Below are 16,576 nucleotides of genomic sequence, written 5' to 3'. Positions count from 1 at the left end.
AATATTCATGTCTCAAACATTTTCATCAGGAGTATGTTGCTGCAATACATCCTCCCCATGGATGTAAGTTTCAAACCTTACTTTAGAGCAATCCTGACTTTTCTCTAAGCAAAGCCAAATAAGTCTCATTATTAAAAGTTTTTTGCAGCATCACCTGGTCCACAGGGACAATAAAATAACATTTGCATCAACTTCTGATTGTAAAACCATGAGGATTGATAAGCCATGAAATTATCATCCTAGCTAATGCAACTGCAAATTTTTTTTTGTTAGTTGTTTGTTTGGGTTTGTTTCGGTTTTTGGTTTGGTTTTTTGTGTGTGTTGTTTTGGTTTTTTTTTTTTTAATTATTCTCACCCTCACATACCCTTCCCCCAAGTCACTTGCCTCAATATCACATTTGGAGAGATTTTGTGTATTAGTTAACAATTGTTAACTAGTTATTTTGCCCCTTCCAAATCTTTCACCTTTATTATGTGCCCAAAATATGGGTGAAAGGACAGTAGGTTTTTCTATTCTAATCTATTCTATAGGCTTTCTTTCCCACTAATCGCCTCCAATAGAGAGATGAACAAACTCCAAAGGAGGGAACATCATAAGATTTGCCTGTGGCACACTGAGCTCACAGGAATAACATAATTACCACTCATCCTCTTGGCTTCATACTACTACTACAGCAATCTCTGGACAACACTATTTTCTTATGCTATGCACATACAACTATTTCAGTACTTCTAATCTCTCCCCAGATCAACATGTTCCTGCCATCGTGTTAGTTTTAATTTCCTTTCTGGAATTTTACTACTTCCTTAATTAAACAAGGACCTCACAGCTGAAGACAAACTACAAGGAGGAATATCAAATGCATCTATCAAAAATACCAAAACCACTTTCTTGTCAAACTTCAGTTCCTTCATGATTCAGTCACCAAAAATCAGTGCAGGATGGTACACAAGGTATAGTCTAAAGTAGTAAGCATAATGCTTTCAAAGACATCAGTTACTCCCAGAAGAGTACAATGGTCTCACTTTCCTGATTCACAAGAGAGAAAATAATTTATGGCAGTTGAACATTCAGTCTTCAGAAAAAGACTGAATGCAGTCTGTGGATCCTGCTGGCTAAGCTAGAGACACATGTGCTGTTCTCTGTACGTTATGACTGCCAGCTTTCCTTGGCTATCTGTGTGCAGTTGTGCAACACAGGAGAAAACTAGAGAGAATCAAAAGATGAAAATGGCAAATGGATGAAAATTTGTGATCCTATCCAAAAAAATCTGAGTAGGTAAGACAAACCGTAATGAAAAAACTCCATGCTTTTGCTTCATTAAGAAGTCACTATTATTTCATCTCACCTCCTCCTCAGGCTTCTGCTCAGTGTTTTCAGCAGTATTAGAGGACTCATTCTGCAGCTGCTGAACCTGTGACAAATCCTCCACCAAATCTGGGTTATTCACAGGCTGTGAAGTTCCACCACTGAATGAACTCTCAGAATGAACTAATCTGAAAAAGCACATAATAGCAAAAGAAAAAATGTAATCATCATACTGCTAAATCACTTCCTCCCTAATCTTCTAAAACATGCAAAAATGTTGCAAATATATTCAGTTCTTACACTAGCAAGAAAAAAAAGAGATTTTAAAGAGTTGTTTTTGAAGAACTGGCTGTTCCATCCAAGCAAGTGCTGTAACTACCATAGTTACTACAGACTTTCAAAGACAGTTTGATTTTTAAAGTGTTACTTTGTTTCAATTTTAGTGAAGCTTTTGGTTACACAAAACTGTCAAGGAAGTAAATGTTTCGATCAGAAATAAGAATGAATCTACGCTTCTTCAAAAATACCGTAAGGAATTTGAAATGAAAGGTTTCATCTTCAACCAATATACACCTTTCTGGATGCATTTAATATATTTCTCCACAAAAACACTTAAAGGTTTGTGGTCGTGTATGATTTTGAATTGAACTTCATTCAATATAATCTCCTGTTGATACATGTGGGTATTTAAAACACAAACATGACTAGCTCCCAACAGGCTCCTGAATGGCCACTATTTAATTCTGCTGCAAGAGCTGTATCAATCAACCTTACTCCAAGAAAGGGCAAACTGTCTGGAGGCAAAAAAAAAAAAAAAAGCAAGCATGCAGAAATATTTCTGAAGGTAGGCAGACAGATCAGCACATATTTTGGGGCAACAACCCCACAGTCATTCTCACCACTCAGTGGGCAAATTAATACACAATTTTGAGACTCATCTCAGATTATAACCCCTTCTTGAGCCAGGCTAAAGATTACTTGGCCTTGCCCAGTTACATTCATGAAAATGAATGAACAGCAGCATATGCTTCAAGTCTACTTCATGATTCCTGTGATCTACAGCTGCTTACATGCATGTCAAATTTTTGAATATTCAAAATAATTGTGCCTATTAATGTAGAATACAGCTATAGAAAATTGAGATACATTAACAGAATTGTTAGTTGAATGCCTACAGGAAAATTTGTCTTTAAATAGAGAGAACAGCATATTTTCATTACTCACTATAATCAGCAATTGTGGCATAATTACTGGTAAAGACACAAGGGCTAGAGAGATCCATGCCTGACTTTCAGTATCAGACTGAGTTCATATTACTAACAATTAGAGAGGGAGAAAGCGAACAAAGCGTACACACTCCTATAATTTAACTACATTTGGTATGTGTCAAAAAGAAAATGGAACAATACAGTTTCCTAGAATCACAGTTACAGTTTGAAGAACATTTCCGCTTTCCTATCCATTACCCCTTAAGCAGGGAAGCTTTCTAAACTACACATACAGGAGAAACTTCAATGCGATGTAGCCATTTGCAGTGAAAGCTGATGAAAGCTCATTCAACACATTAATACCTCTTAAACACAAACCTAATTTGAACATGTACCTCATTTGCCACCAGCAAGTTTGAAGTCCCAGATATGTAAATCCAAATTCAGACCTGCTTGAAGTAAATGTGTCCATATTCATTTTTACAGGGCTCTACCTGCCTGCAAAGTCTGAATTACATTGCTTGGTGCTTTACAAAACAGAAAAGAAACTTCAAGTATCAAAACACAGCAAGAATCCTGTGTGTTCCTAAAAGACAACTTCTTTTGTCATTGTGATTTTAAAAGAGGCCATTGTTTGAGTCTGTAAAAGCAGAGTCAGTCTGACAAAAATGAAAGACAACAGTTTCTGAGTGATTTTCAGAGATCAGTGATGAATAGTATACCTTTAATAGAAATAATTTATTTAGCAGGGACCACTGTAGCCAACAGATACACCCTCCCTTCTCTGCCCCCATCATGCTGTCTACATCTGTCTTAAAGACTAAAATCCTAGGGAAGCAAACTTTTAAAGACAAGAGATATTAAAGAAAAGTTTGTGATCATTTCCATCACTTCGGAAGAGTCCTTGTTTCTCCTAAATAGAGTCCTGTGATGTTCTATCAAGGCCAAAGGAGAGCTGTAGGATTTAATTTTTGTTGGTTTTATTTGTTTGGGGTTTTTTTAATTACTTAGAATGCCCTCTTCCCACTGAAAGAGTTTCCCTGGCAAGTCTAGAGATAGTATCTATCAGCCGAAGGTTAAAAAGAAGTAGTTGCTTACCCAGTTACAGTGATTTCACTACCTTCCTTAGATCCATCTTCATCTGCAAAAAGTGGAGGAAGGTTGGAGCCAGCCACCAAGTTCTCCATACCTCTGATTTTAAAAAAAAAAAAAAAAAAGCAAAAAAGGTAAGTTAATTATCTCATTGTTTCCCTTCAGCAGCACTTCAGTCTAAATATCACAACATACCACAGATTGTTTTACCCCATAAGCCAATTGGCCAGTCATAGCTGGTTGGCCTGAGGACAGATCCTATAGGCAGCTGTGCTTAAGGTCAGAAAAGAAAGATCATAAATTATGCTTCAATTCAGAGTTTCCCTCTTAACTGAGCCCTATGCCAATGCCACGGTGTTGCTGGAAATCACACTGTAGCATTCTATTTTATCCCTTGAGAGAAATTTTCACTCATCACACAGGTACACAGATCCCACTCTTCCAATCCACCTTCCTGTTCATCTTCAACTGTGCACCCTTCACCACAGAGGTTTCTGTGTTGACCCCAAAAGAAAACTGAAACTAAGTCCCCCCTGAAGTTTCAAATTAAGATTGTATTTGATAATTCCTTGTCCACATTTTCACAATATATCTATGCATGTAGTTGAGTGTTATTGCTAAGTAAGAGAACACAGCAATGTTAGCTAGGTTATTTTAAGCTTCAACTCCCATAGAACAGTTACAGAAGCAAGCGGTTTAAGGCATAATGTACTTCTCGTTCAATACAAACTATTCCCAAGTTAGAATTAGTTTCTTTTGTATCCTTGTAGCCTGCCATGGGAATTTGATGTGAGATAAGGAATCCAAAGAATAATTAAATTTATTCATCCCCTTTCTTACTAAAATACAGAACTGTTGTATTGTAGGGGAAAAAATCCCAAAACAAAAAGCCTTAACAAACTTGCTCTATGCTTACAAGTTGCGGTTTCAGCCCATTTTAAAGGGCGATACTAGTTAACTTTCTGTTCCTTCAGTTTAGAAGTCACCTTTGATGAGCTAGCACATATTCAACTTGAGTACTGCTATCCCTTTCAGCTAGTATACTTGGGCTTCAAGTTTGGAGGGACTGATGCGAGTTATAATCTTGTGCTGCTTTCTCCTGGATTGGTATGCTTTCCACTCAGCATTGAAATCAAAGTGATCCAAGAAAATCCTGCTCCATGCTTTTAATGTTATATGTGTTTTCCCACACCCCACCCCAGTTCCACAGGTAAAGGTTTTCTACAAACAAGTAATTACACCGTTTCTTGCATCTTATATCCCTTGCAGATCCCTATCACAAGTACTACATCTGATATGGCGCAAAACTGGTGCCAACAAACCAGTGAATACAGCAGGCCACCCAAACAGGTGAGCACTGTGCTCCTACTCAAAGGACTTTGGATGCGAGAGACATTTATTCCGCAGCTATATTTGGTTAAAATTGGTCAAAGGACTCAGAAAGCTATTCTCAGGAACCAAGAGTGTAATCATACATCTGACATTCTGTTTTGAGATCATGAGCTCTGCTCTATTCATTTCATGCCTCCCTTTGAAAACATAAGAATATCTACTCCCTTTAGCAACAGCTCTACACCTTCATAAGCTACTATAGATGTTAGTCGATAAATGAATCTCTGGTAAGTCTCCAATTTGTTCAGTTAAGCAAATGTTCAGTTAATGCTCACAGTAGATCAGTCGAAGGTCTCCATGAAACAGGCATCATGTCAATCTAATTTCCACCAGGAAGTTCATTTAAGTTTCCAAAGACTATCCTCCCTATGCAGAAGGAAAGTGCAAGAAAGTAGTAGTTACCTTCTTTCATTTTTCAGATTACACTCACCCTTTTCTCTTCTAAGGATCTCAACAGTTGGAAAAGCAGATCATCCTTAAGAATCCCATCATTCTGATTCCTTATCTAGAAAATAATTAAAGCTAAGCAGACTGCTTCTAGGTGGTACAGACATTGACCTCTAGCATAGAAACATCCTTTACTCATGTATAGGAAAGACTCAACCAGGAATGAAGAAATTAATTCCTGCTCTACCATTATAAACCATGAACTGAGTATAGTTTTGCAGCCTCAGCAGAGATGTGGCAAAGCTGGAGACTATCCAGCAAAGGGCTGCCAAGATGGTCAGGGGCCTAGAGCACCTGACCTGATAAAGGATGTTGAGGAAACTGGGCTTGCTCAGTCTGGCAGAGGAGGCTAAGGGCAAATCTAATAGGTGCTTAAAGCTACCTGATGGAAGTAGCAGAGATGACAGAACCAAACTCTCAGTAGTTTTATTGGCTTTGCACGTTCAGATTGGACACCAGGAGGGTAGCGCAACACCTGAACAAGTTACCAGAGAGGTGGCGGTGGAGTCTATCCTTGCAGATTTTAAATGCTCAGTTACACAAAGCTGTAACTGACCTAAACTAGTGTTGGCAATAGTCCTGCTTTAAGTGGGAGGCTGGACTAAGATAACCCTCCAGATGTCCCTTCCAAGCAACATCTGCAGTTCTCTGAACTGGAACTCTACATTATGCTTTCTTTCAAATACTCGCATCTCTGACATAAAAAGGAAGAAAACTCAAATACAATGCTTTTAGGAAAAGTGGCGAGATACTCTGGTGGAACATACAGGATTTTAATTCTTAAAGAAGGAAGCACAAACAATACTTCCTCACACACACAAAAGAATCTACATCAAGGCTGGGGCTTTATGTATTACAAGAAAATCTGAAAATTCAACTGATTTGAAGAATGAGCTCTTCACTGATGCCCAGAAAGCTGTTTAAGCACAGCTACTAAATATACAACATAAATTGCTTTATGCAGTTGTCAGGTAAAAGTAATGAAGTTTTGCTTTATGTTACACATTCTTTTAGTTTTGTCAGTCAAAAGTCCTAAATTAATATCTTCAAAAAAGGAAGCTTAAGCAATTAGACTAAAACCTTGCAAATCTATTTTTAAAAAATAAAATAGCTTGCTTTGTTGCCCAGGCACCTCCAGCAGCCTTCTTGGGGTCAAGGACCTCTTCTCAGCCTCACCACATCAATCTACTGGCACTTAGCACTCCCACACATGCCTTAAAAGAATACATATCCTCTGCATCTGAACATACCATTACCAAGTGCTTCTGTCCCTCATGCCCACTGTGACCTTCTCGCCAGGTCCCGATATGTCTGGTCACATCTGGACCTAGTCAGCAGCAGCAGAGTCTAAGCTTGCTTTCAAACTGTGGGGAGGCAGCCGGACATCAACCTTAACAACATATAAACAGAACACAAACACAGGAAGCTGGGAGAACACACACTTCATTTTTTTTTTTTTTTTTATTTAACCCATATGCTTTAGATACTAACTCTTTCAGTTGATACTGAGCCACACCCTAAAGAAAATTTAACATCAGTGAATCTACAGTGGCTTCTAATCTATTCCAGAAAATAAGACAGTTCCCCAAAAGCTCACTGAGAACACATGGGAACCTACACAAGTCTTTCAGTCACATTTCTCATGGATAACTGTCCCATGCCTTTGCTCCAAAGCCGCTATCCACTAGTTTCAACCCCACTGCAGAGCTACATGTTCATTTCAGGGATGTAACAAAACAGGCAAAACAAAAACCTGATGAAAAGAACAGTAATGGGGAAGGAAAGGAATTGCTGCTTCTCAAACTTGAGCCTTTACAGAATTCGCAGGACAGTTGGCAAGTCCCATCTAGATTTGTGCAGCTTTGTCAATTTAAACGCTGACTAAAGCGCCTAATGAGACACATTTGACTAAATTTGAGGCACAAGAAACAATGTACACTTACTTTTTTAATGGCTAACACATATATCCTATTTTCATTTTTTAACTATGTCTACCCAAATGCAAAAATAAAACTGAAATTGATGTTATAATCTAAACCTTTACAAGCACTACAATTCAATGCAAGTACGTACTACCTCCAAATAAAACTCATTCAAACTAGAGCAGCTGAGTTCACTGTACTGCTACACTGCTAGTTGTATTGGCTCAAGGACGCAACCAGCTAAGCAGGAATACAGAAAGACCAATTTATTTATTAACAGCAGCGTTTGATAAAGTGCTTGAAGAACAGTGATTTATTTTGGGATAGATCAGTTCTGGAAGATCCAGCATGTACTCAATTATATCTCCTTTACAACTTTTGTAGGGTGGAGCAAAGCCTACAGCCAAACCAAACTGTAATGCTCAGTCTTACCACCACTTGGAGTTTCCATAGAGATTCTGCTTCCATTTTAAGCACAGTACTGCTCAACCAGGAACGCTGTTCTCAGAATGCCAGCAGCAGACATACACCTCCCAATCTACTATAGATAAGTCGATACAGTCAGCAATACATTTTTCTGACTTGACCTTAGTTCCAAACACTCCAGGCTCTCCTGTGCACTGATTTTACTCTCAAGTGCAGACTCCACAGGAACTTGAGATTTAGGGGGTTTTTTTTTTCCTTGTATTTCCTACATCCAGCATAACAGCGGTCAGTTGTGGAACAGCAGTAACAACCTGACCTACAGAGGCTGGAAGAGGTTTTGGATATCTGGTTTGGGGTACACTACCAACCGATATTAAAAAGGATAAAAAACCAAAAGCAGAAAAGGCAAGTACAAGGATCAAGGAGGAAGACTGCAAGCTTGAGCTCCAGAGAACAAAGCAGCATTGTGTGTGCAAAAATCCAAGATGAGACCAAGAAAAATACCAGTGAAGAACAAGTTTCCTACCATTCCATGCTCTCATGTTTAAACATTGATAAGATTTCCAAATATCTATTAGTCACCTATACTAACATTACTTAAACCTCTTTATGAGCCTAGAGAAGATTCTACATTATCCTAAGCCATCAAAAATCTGGCTTAATTTATCTTTTTCTTTCCCTCCCTTCCCTCATCTCCCAGGGAAAGCAAAGGCTTCATGGTCCAGAAAATCTACAACAGTATTCTCTAACTTTCAGTTTAAGTTTTCTAGCTGGACACTTCACTTGCATGCAATGAGAGATTATACTTCATACTACAGTGTACCAACACAGTTTGACAGTGTTACTTGGGAAATGAAAGAAGAACTTATCCAGCACAAAGATCTAAGTGCTACCACACACATCAATACACAGGGAAGAATCAAACAGTAGGTAATCAAATACCTTTCAAAAATGGAAGTATAGTTTAAATAAACTTTCTTAATTTCTTCTCACACTAACTTTTGTAGGCCATGCCATATAATTGTAACATTATTCTAGTAGGAAAGATGAAGTAGTCAAGTTGTATTTGGGTAGACTGAAAGCTACCATATGATCTAATTTCTAGACACATCTATATAGTAGAAAGGAAAAGTTAAAAGAAGGTAGCTGCAAAATCACAGGCAAGAACAAATCCATGATACGGGCTAGACAAAGTGACTGACTTTTCCATAACATCATTACTATGGTTGCATTGTTAACGATGCTATTATAGGACAGCAGACCTAAACACATGGGTGATGCATAATCTAGAGCCTAAGTTTTTTTTTAAGAGCCTTTTATGCATGCAATAAATTAAGGGAAAACTTTTCACAGTCAACCTTTTCTTCAAAGAATCAGATCATTTTACTCAGACAGCAGAGATGGTATTTAAAATGTGCACTCAAACAATTTTATCTAGCAGGCCACCTCAGTGCAGCACATCTGCATTCTTATTTTTCAAAGGAGACTAGAGTCAGAGTAGAACACGTTCATGGCCAGACTGTTACAACAATGCAAGCTACAAGCAGCCATTCTTCTCTAACACTGTGCACTGCTGTCTCCTGGCTCACCCCAGATGAAGAAAGTGTCTCTTCCAGACCCAAAGCAAAGCAATTACTGTACATTCTCCAAAATGTTCATTGCTTCCACAGAACGTTACTTGCTTTGCTTATGTAAAGTGATTCACAACATATGTGAAATGAGGCTGGACTCTACAGTGTCTGCACAGGTCTGGTCATGCAATAAGTCACTGTCAAATGCAGACTAACTTCTTACTCATCCCAAGGCCACATGGAGTCTTAAGATGGCCCTGAACACTGGAGAAGGGTGAAAAGAGTCCTTAGCAACGTTGTCTCTTCAATGACTACATCGTATCAGATGATCTTAAGCAAAAGAAAAAAAAAAAAAAATCAAGAATTACTAAACTATTTATTCATCCAATTAAAAGGTAAGGTTATAAATACATATTTATTACAGTTAAGCATATTTAAATATGAAGTCAGCATCAGAAATCCAACTTACAGTCTGATTATAAAACACTGCAGGAGTCCAAATTACCTCATTGCCAGCTCTAGTTTTAGAAACGGGACTGCTGAGTGGAGGATTTTTCTCCCATACTTCTTATTCCTGAAGTCTCTCATCCTTCTTTGCCAGAACAAATAGCTCCAAACCTTACCATTCAGAGAATAACAGATTAAAAAAAAAATAATCTTCTGCTACGTCACAGAAGAATCACAGTATTCCTTATCTAAGCATCAGAATCCAAGCACTTAATGTAAATAATTTAAACTCAGATGATTTATTGAGAGGAAAAAAAAAAAAAAACAAAACAACCCCACACACCACACACAACTTAGGATCATCACTTCCTCTGCCTGTCCACATGTAGCCAGAATATCAGAAAGAAAACTGAAGCAAGTACATCTCCAATTAAAACCACAATGCTTTTGGAGCTGTCAGAGGAAGTTCAGATTCTCTTGACAGCAGCATTTTCTTCCATCAAACTGGAGCAGAAGAATATTATCCAACATTCTTGACTGCAAAAATCAGATTTGACTTTTTCCCTACAGGCAACTCATTAGACAAAGGTCTTTGTGACTACAGGAAAATTGCAAGCCAAACCTAATGGGATGAAGGTTTTTCTGTCAGACCAGAAAGTATATACCAGAGAACAGCCAACTGCTTTTATTTTTACTTCTTGCCAGTAAAAACAAAGAAACACTAGAGACCAAAATAAAAGACTTGCCGGAAAAAATTCCAGAGTTCTGCTGCATTTCCAAGCAGCTTAAGGAAAGATGGGAAAGATGTAAAGCTTAGTTTTATGCTTAGTTTAGTTGGATCTTTGTGGCAAACGCTAACAAAGCTATTAATACACAAACCTTAGTAACAGCTGCCAAACATCTGCAAAAACGTATTTTTAAAAGACATAACATTCAATTCTATATTCTACTCTTATTTATATAAATGCATTAGGATGGGGCATATACAAGACATCTCATATATAAAATCCTCCTGTTTTCTGGAATTTAAAAGCCCTTATTCACACAAGAAAGGTATATACTCAACTCTGCAGACAAAAGCAAGAACAGCTTCACACTGAATTCCCTCTCCCTTCAAATACATGAAAGAAATTTTGCACCAGCAATAAACAAGCTTTTTAGATCACTCAAGGGAAGACAAAACCCCACAAGGAGATGACTGTACAATTAGTTGTGCTATCCACCCCTAGATAGCTAAAATCAGTAACTGTGGTACAGGTACCCAGAGGGAAGGCTTTGTTATGCAGCCCTTCATTGCAGGTATTAAGCATGTATGGATTAGGATAGTTCCTTTTATTCTGAATTAACTTTCTTAATGATACTATCAGATGCCATTTAAAATAATACCACTAACATATACAACTCTGCAAAATTAATTAAATCCTTGTGTTATAGATCTCACTTGAGAAAGTATAAACCATTCAGATCACAAAAAATAAGTATCAAAATAAATCTTGAGAATTTTTTATTTTAATTAATCACTCTACCTAAGGTATGTCCAGTATTTGACTACCAGGGATGGCACTGGCTTTTGTAATTTGTCCATAAAAACCTCCTCTGAATTTCCAGTTACTATAGGCAATTTAGTCTACCTCTTCACCTGCTCTGTCATTTGAAAATTTCTCTAGGATCTGAGGACCTCATATTTCACAGGACAAAGTTTTCCAATAGTTACTTTTACATTAACAAGGCAAAAGGGATACCCCATAAAAAAACCACAACCACCAAGTATGTAACGGACACAAACCATGCCTGGAGCACAGACACTTCTCTGAAACCACAGTGATTATAAATAATCCAAGACCTTACCAGATCCTGTTAGCTTCCCCATCAGTAAGTAAATGGTTACTTTCCTTCAGAATTAAAGTTCAGTTCCTCTGATCGTTTATGTCAGTAAGACTCAATCATTTCACTGTTTGTGGAATGCAAACATAAAAGTGCCATGAGCAAAGCAGTTTATTAAAAAATGTAAATTAACAGACTGAAGTTTTTCATGGTGTTTGCCCAGCTCTAACATTTACCAGCATCACACAAGTGAAACAAGAAACAGTGTTAATTAATGCTTGAGGACTACTTTGATTTAAATTACCAAACAAGTATTCTGAACTAGAGATAACTCTGAATGTCAAGAAATCCTGATTGTGACTGGCCAGTGAAATGAGAAGTTACTTATTTGAAAATAAAATAATTGAAGAGTGGATACACCTGCTGAGATTGAAAAGTCATTTTAAAGGTATTTTAGCACTTTTGCTCTCTCTCAAAGCTCTACTCATCACAAAAGTTGTCAGGGAAGTACAGCATATACTCCTAGCTGACTCAAATTCTGGGAGAGGAAACTCTGGCCGCTGCCACAGAGGAATACAGATTGGAATTTCTCATGCACATACCCACCAAAACAAGACATTACTGACCATTTTACGGAATATGGGGTTGAATACTTTGGATCTGAGAATATACTGACAAAGAGATTGAGTATATACTTAAAAGACTGACTCACCACAGGCTTCATGACCCAACACAAAAGCATCTACTTTGACCTCAAGAGCCACAAAGACAGCATGGAACTGGATATTTTAAATGCACTGATACGGGTACAGGGACAAAGGTTAGAGGAAATGAAGTGTGGGAAGAGTCAGTGCTTCTCACACAAAACAGGCAACTAATTCTGAAATGGGTTTTCAGAAAAGACCCATCTTTAGAAAAAAATATGACATGCCAGCCTCCATACATTTTTGCTCTCATTTTCTTGCTGTTGCCTTGCACTATTCCAACATAAAACAAGTGAGTTTGAGCAAAACCTGTCATTTAGAAGAAATCACAATTTTTAGATAGCCTTAGTTGTGCAAAATAACAGGTATATAAATGTTCACTCTATCTGCTATTTCTTTCCCTTTAAAAGATCAACAGAATTGATACTAGCAAATTCTTTCTAGTAGCAAGAATAGTGAAGATCTGGATTGGACTGTTTGTTTCTAATCTGTTCTTAAAGCTCTCTGGTAATAGATAAAGAAGTATCAAAAATGAAAGTTTGGTTGTATATCACATGAAGTGCACCAAAATTCCTTTTCAGCCAAGGCTCTTTAACAGTCTTTAATTTGGGATTGTTTCGCACACATCTTATCATTGGCATCACAGGACAAAAATTGTATAGACCTTAGAAACAGGCTGATGGAAAAAAGAATAAGGAAAACAAGCACAAAAACAGACACGAGGTTCAAGCAAGTATCAAGATATCAGTGGATACCACTTCCAAAACCTTGTCTGGTTCTGTGAAAAGAAACAGAAGTAGAAGTGACAGCATGATCCTGCCAAAGCATCCTCTCTCCTGGAGCAGCAGATAGCTCCTTTGACCAGTGCTAACAAGATTTTAAAGTTGTCTGAGGCCACAGATGAAATATGTAAAGATAAATACTATAGGGAAAGACTACACCCAAAACATGGATAAAAAATTTTAGCGAAATTGGAAAAAGACTGTAACTATACGCTCTTACTAGGCACATACCAGGATTCCCCTCTCACCACCAAAAGGGAAAGCACACAGAAATTTTAAAATCATACAAGAACCCAGATACTTCCATGGCTCCATAAAACATTAACTTATATCAACAGCAGAACGTAGACAAGTTAGAATAAGCTTTACCTATCCTCATCTTCATCCTCCAAAGGCAACAGAAAATTATGCTATTTAGCACCATGAATGGAAAACAAGGGGGAAAAAAACAGCAATGGCATAAGCCTACTGGAGTAGTCTGACTGCTCTCCAGTTTTAAGCAATCAGACATCCAGAGATGTGTGTGAGGTATGGGAAGAGGCAGGTAGAGAGCACATTTCTAGAACACCTGTGGCATACATAATGAGAATACTTAATTTTGCAGTTGAAGTAGGATTGAAAAGAAAGAAGCCATGCCAGCAGCATGCCTAAATATCCTAGGCTGAGTGCTCAAAACAACAGGTAAACATTTGCAATATTTCATCTGATCCCCAAGCCACTTCCAGTTGCCTGAACACATTGCAGTGAGGACAGTGGCTAACTTCTTCCTACTGTCTTACTGATGCTGCAATCTCTTCTTCGTGCCTATCTTGTCGTATCACAGGCAAGAAGTCAAAAGAAGCCAGGGGAAAATAGTGACTAAGAGCAGAGCATCACTGCCTAGAGCTTGGAGCCAAATAGCAAACAAGAACCTGGGAAAAGTGTGGCTAAGACCCCTCTTCCACAGCTGCTCCTCAGATGCTGGAAACAAGGAACTGCAGATGGGAAACATGCACAAGCTCTGCAAAATAGAGTTGATCTACGTACACAATAAATTTAGTCCTAAAAGAGAACGTAAATCTTTTCAAATAGGCTGAAGACTGAACAGACACGAGGATGGAGGTCTCGCATGTAACACACAAAATCTCAAGCACTTACGTTTGAAAGGATTCCTAATTCGCTTAGTTATAAACGTTCTGAAAGATATTTGGCATTCAGGTTTGAGTATTTACAGTATTTAGCAAACAGCAAAGATTTATACTGCTTTTACATTTCCTTTTGATGATTTCATTTCTATATATATTTGTTAAGTAAATATGGTTCCTCTGAGCTAAAACATAAATATTATCCCAACACCCCTATATATGGGTAAAGAGCCATAGCTGGTTTAAAGAAGGTCATATAGGAAATCTAAGAGCTAAGAATACAACGAAACTTCAGAAACAGTCTTTAAAATGCTACCAATCTTAACCCTTTTATTTTGGACATCTCAACTCACTGTTAGTCATAGCTTGGTTTCAGACATCTAGAAGTAGTTGTGAGAATCTGACTTGAATACACATTAACAATTCTTACTGCAAAGAGAAATAAGAACTGAAGTCTGCGTGATCCTTGACAAAAGGTCAGTAACACTCTGGTTTACACAGCATTAAAAAGTGGGAAAATGGAAAAATATTTGTATTTTCAGAAGGGCTACAACAGATTTCACCTCAGTATAACCTCATAATCCGAAGTTCATTGCCTTGATCAGAAACAGACAAAGCAAACTGGTGGAAAACAAGAGTTTAGGCAATACTCTTGTCTTTTTTGATTTGTGGAGCCTAAACATTTTACAACAGAAGTGCAGCCACAGTGCTGCAAATTCAGGAAACTTCCTTTTCTTGGTTACCTTTTGCAGCCTGTTAGAAGTAAGCACACGGATTACCCAAGGATCCATTACCACATTTAATCCTAAAAGTTAGCTCAGGGGCTTTTCAGTTAGACAACTATCTTTTCAGTCACCAGCACTCCCTTTTCATTTAAAAAAAGGTTCCTCTGAAAAAGCACTCATCTGTATTTTGCTCCTCTCCACAGCTCCCAGAACAAAGCCAAAAAAGCATGACATTGCTTTTTAAACAATACATTTTTAAAAGCAGAAAGTATTCACCTTTTATGAAAACTTTAATAACAATCATATTTGAGCTTACGGACCTCCTGAGATAAAACATTTATTACAGTAATGGAAGCTTGGTTTTCCTGGTCTTTAACAGTCTCCCAAAACAGCTAATTCCCACCCTGGAACTGTTTCCTGACCTCTAGAAAGGGTCATCTATGTTTAACTGTAGACAAAATATGCCCATGGCATTCCACAGCTCCATAGTAAGCTCACTAAAAAGAATCCAGCAGGTTCAGTTCACACCTCAGCTGAGCTTTGTTTTTCATGATAAAATACCCACTCCAGAAGAAACCCTTAAGTAACCCTTAAGTAAGTAAACCTTTAAGTAGCCCTTACCTGGCTGCCATGAGTAGCACACACTGATTCTTCAGCAATGAGTACATAGTTCTCAAAACAGGCTATTCACCTCTCCTATCGCTTCCTGATAAGTAACAGCAATGAGTAAACCTCCAAGAGCAGGTTGCAATGTGTAAATAAAGAGTCCTGAGAGACCACAGAGGACTACTGCACCAGACACTATTTAGTATCTCCCATCCACAGCATAATATGCCTAGGTATTTGGAGTTTAGCATGTAAAAGACAAATAAAAGGAGAAGCCTATTATTTGAAACTATACCAAGTAATCAAGCTGATTAGGAAAGACTGTTTGAAATTTCAGCTTGTAAAAATTGTATTTTTTGGACAACTGAAGTATGTTTCATTTACAGCTAACAGTTCAATTAACAAGAAGCAGAAACATTCATCCACTTCACACTGAAATTTTCCTCTACTCAAGTGTCCAAGTCTTAATCACCATGAACTTGTTTCTCTTCCTATTTAAAATGCCTTTCTCAGTAACATTTCCTAACACCACCTGATAATCACACATTTTATATGTAAATATCTTCTAACCATACAAAAAATCTGCAGATTCCAACTAGTTTTGTTGACTAAGATCCACCCAGCAAAGCATTAATGAGCAAGGCATGTGTCTAGTCACCACATTTTCTTTGTTGGCTGTTCCTGCCCAGTTGTAGAGGAAGAAAAAGGAAACAATGTAAGAAAAGTCTGCATGTTTTGCTATACTGAATTAACCCTGCTTCTATAAATCAAGAAATACATCTCCTGTATCATTCACATTTAATGACTCGAAGACTGCTTTAGACTAGAAGGGACTGCTGGAGGTCATCTGGTCCCAACACCTACCCAAAATCAAAATGAAGGTCATCTTTATGGCAGACACTACCATGGTAGACTGTCAGGCTCAAAGCATCTGGTCAACACAGAAGTAAAGCAGCAAATGCCCTCACTGGTTTTTTTGGTTTGTTGGGGTTTGGTT

General features: G+C 37.8%; 1 protein-coding gene across 2 annotated transcripts in view; it reads right to left on the bottom strand.

Moving 5' to 3' along the window:
- HMG20A (high mobility group 20A) overlaps positions 1–16,576 on the bottom strand; it is a 48,206-nt gene that overhangs the window by 18,441 nt on the left and 13,189 nt on the right. For both annotated transcript variants that reach the window (XM_009278839.1, XM_009278840.1), the window contains exons 3-4: positions 3,616–3,708; positions 1,350–1,497 (exon numbers count right to left, since the gene is read on the bottom strand). In XM_009278839.1, the coding sequence (XP_009277114.1) occupies positions 1,350–1,497; positions 3,616–3,704 (237 nt within the window). In that variant the 5' untranslated portion in view covers positions 3,705–3,708. The remainder of the gene's footprint in view (positions 1–1,349; positions 1,498–3,615; positions 3,709–16,576) is intronic.

The sequence above is a fragment of the Aptenodytes forsteri genome, unplaced genomic scaffold (assembly GCF_000699145.1).
Source record: "Aptenodytes forsteri isolate BGI_AS27 unplaced genomic scaffold, ASM69914v1 Scaffold258, whole genome shotgun sequence".
In the NCBI taxonomy this organism is placed as follows: Eukaryota; Metazoa; Chordata; class Aves; order Sphenisciformes; family Spheniscidae; genus Aptenodytes; species Aptenodytes forsteri.
This window is presented reverse-complemented; position numbering and strand designations above follow the sequence as displayed.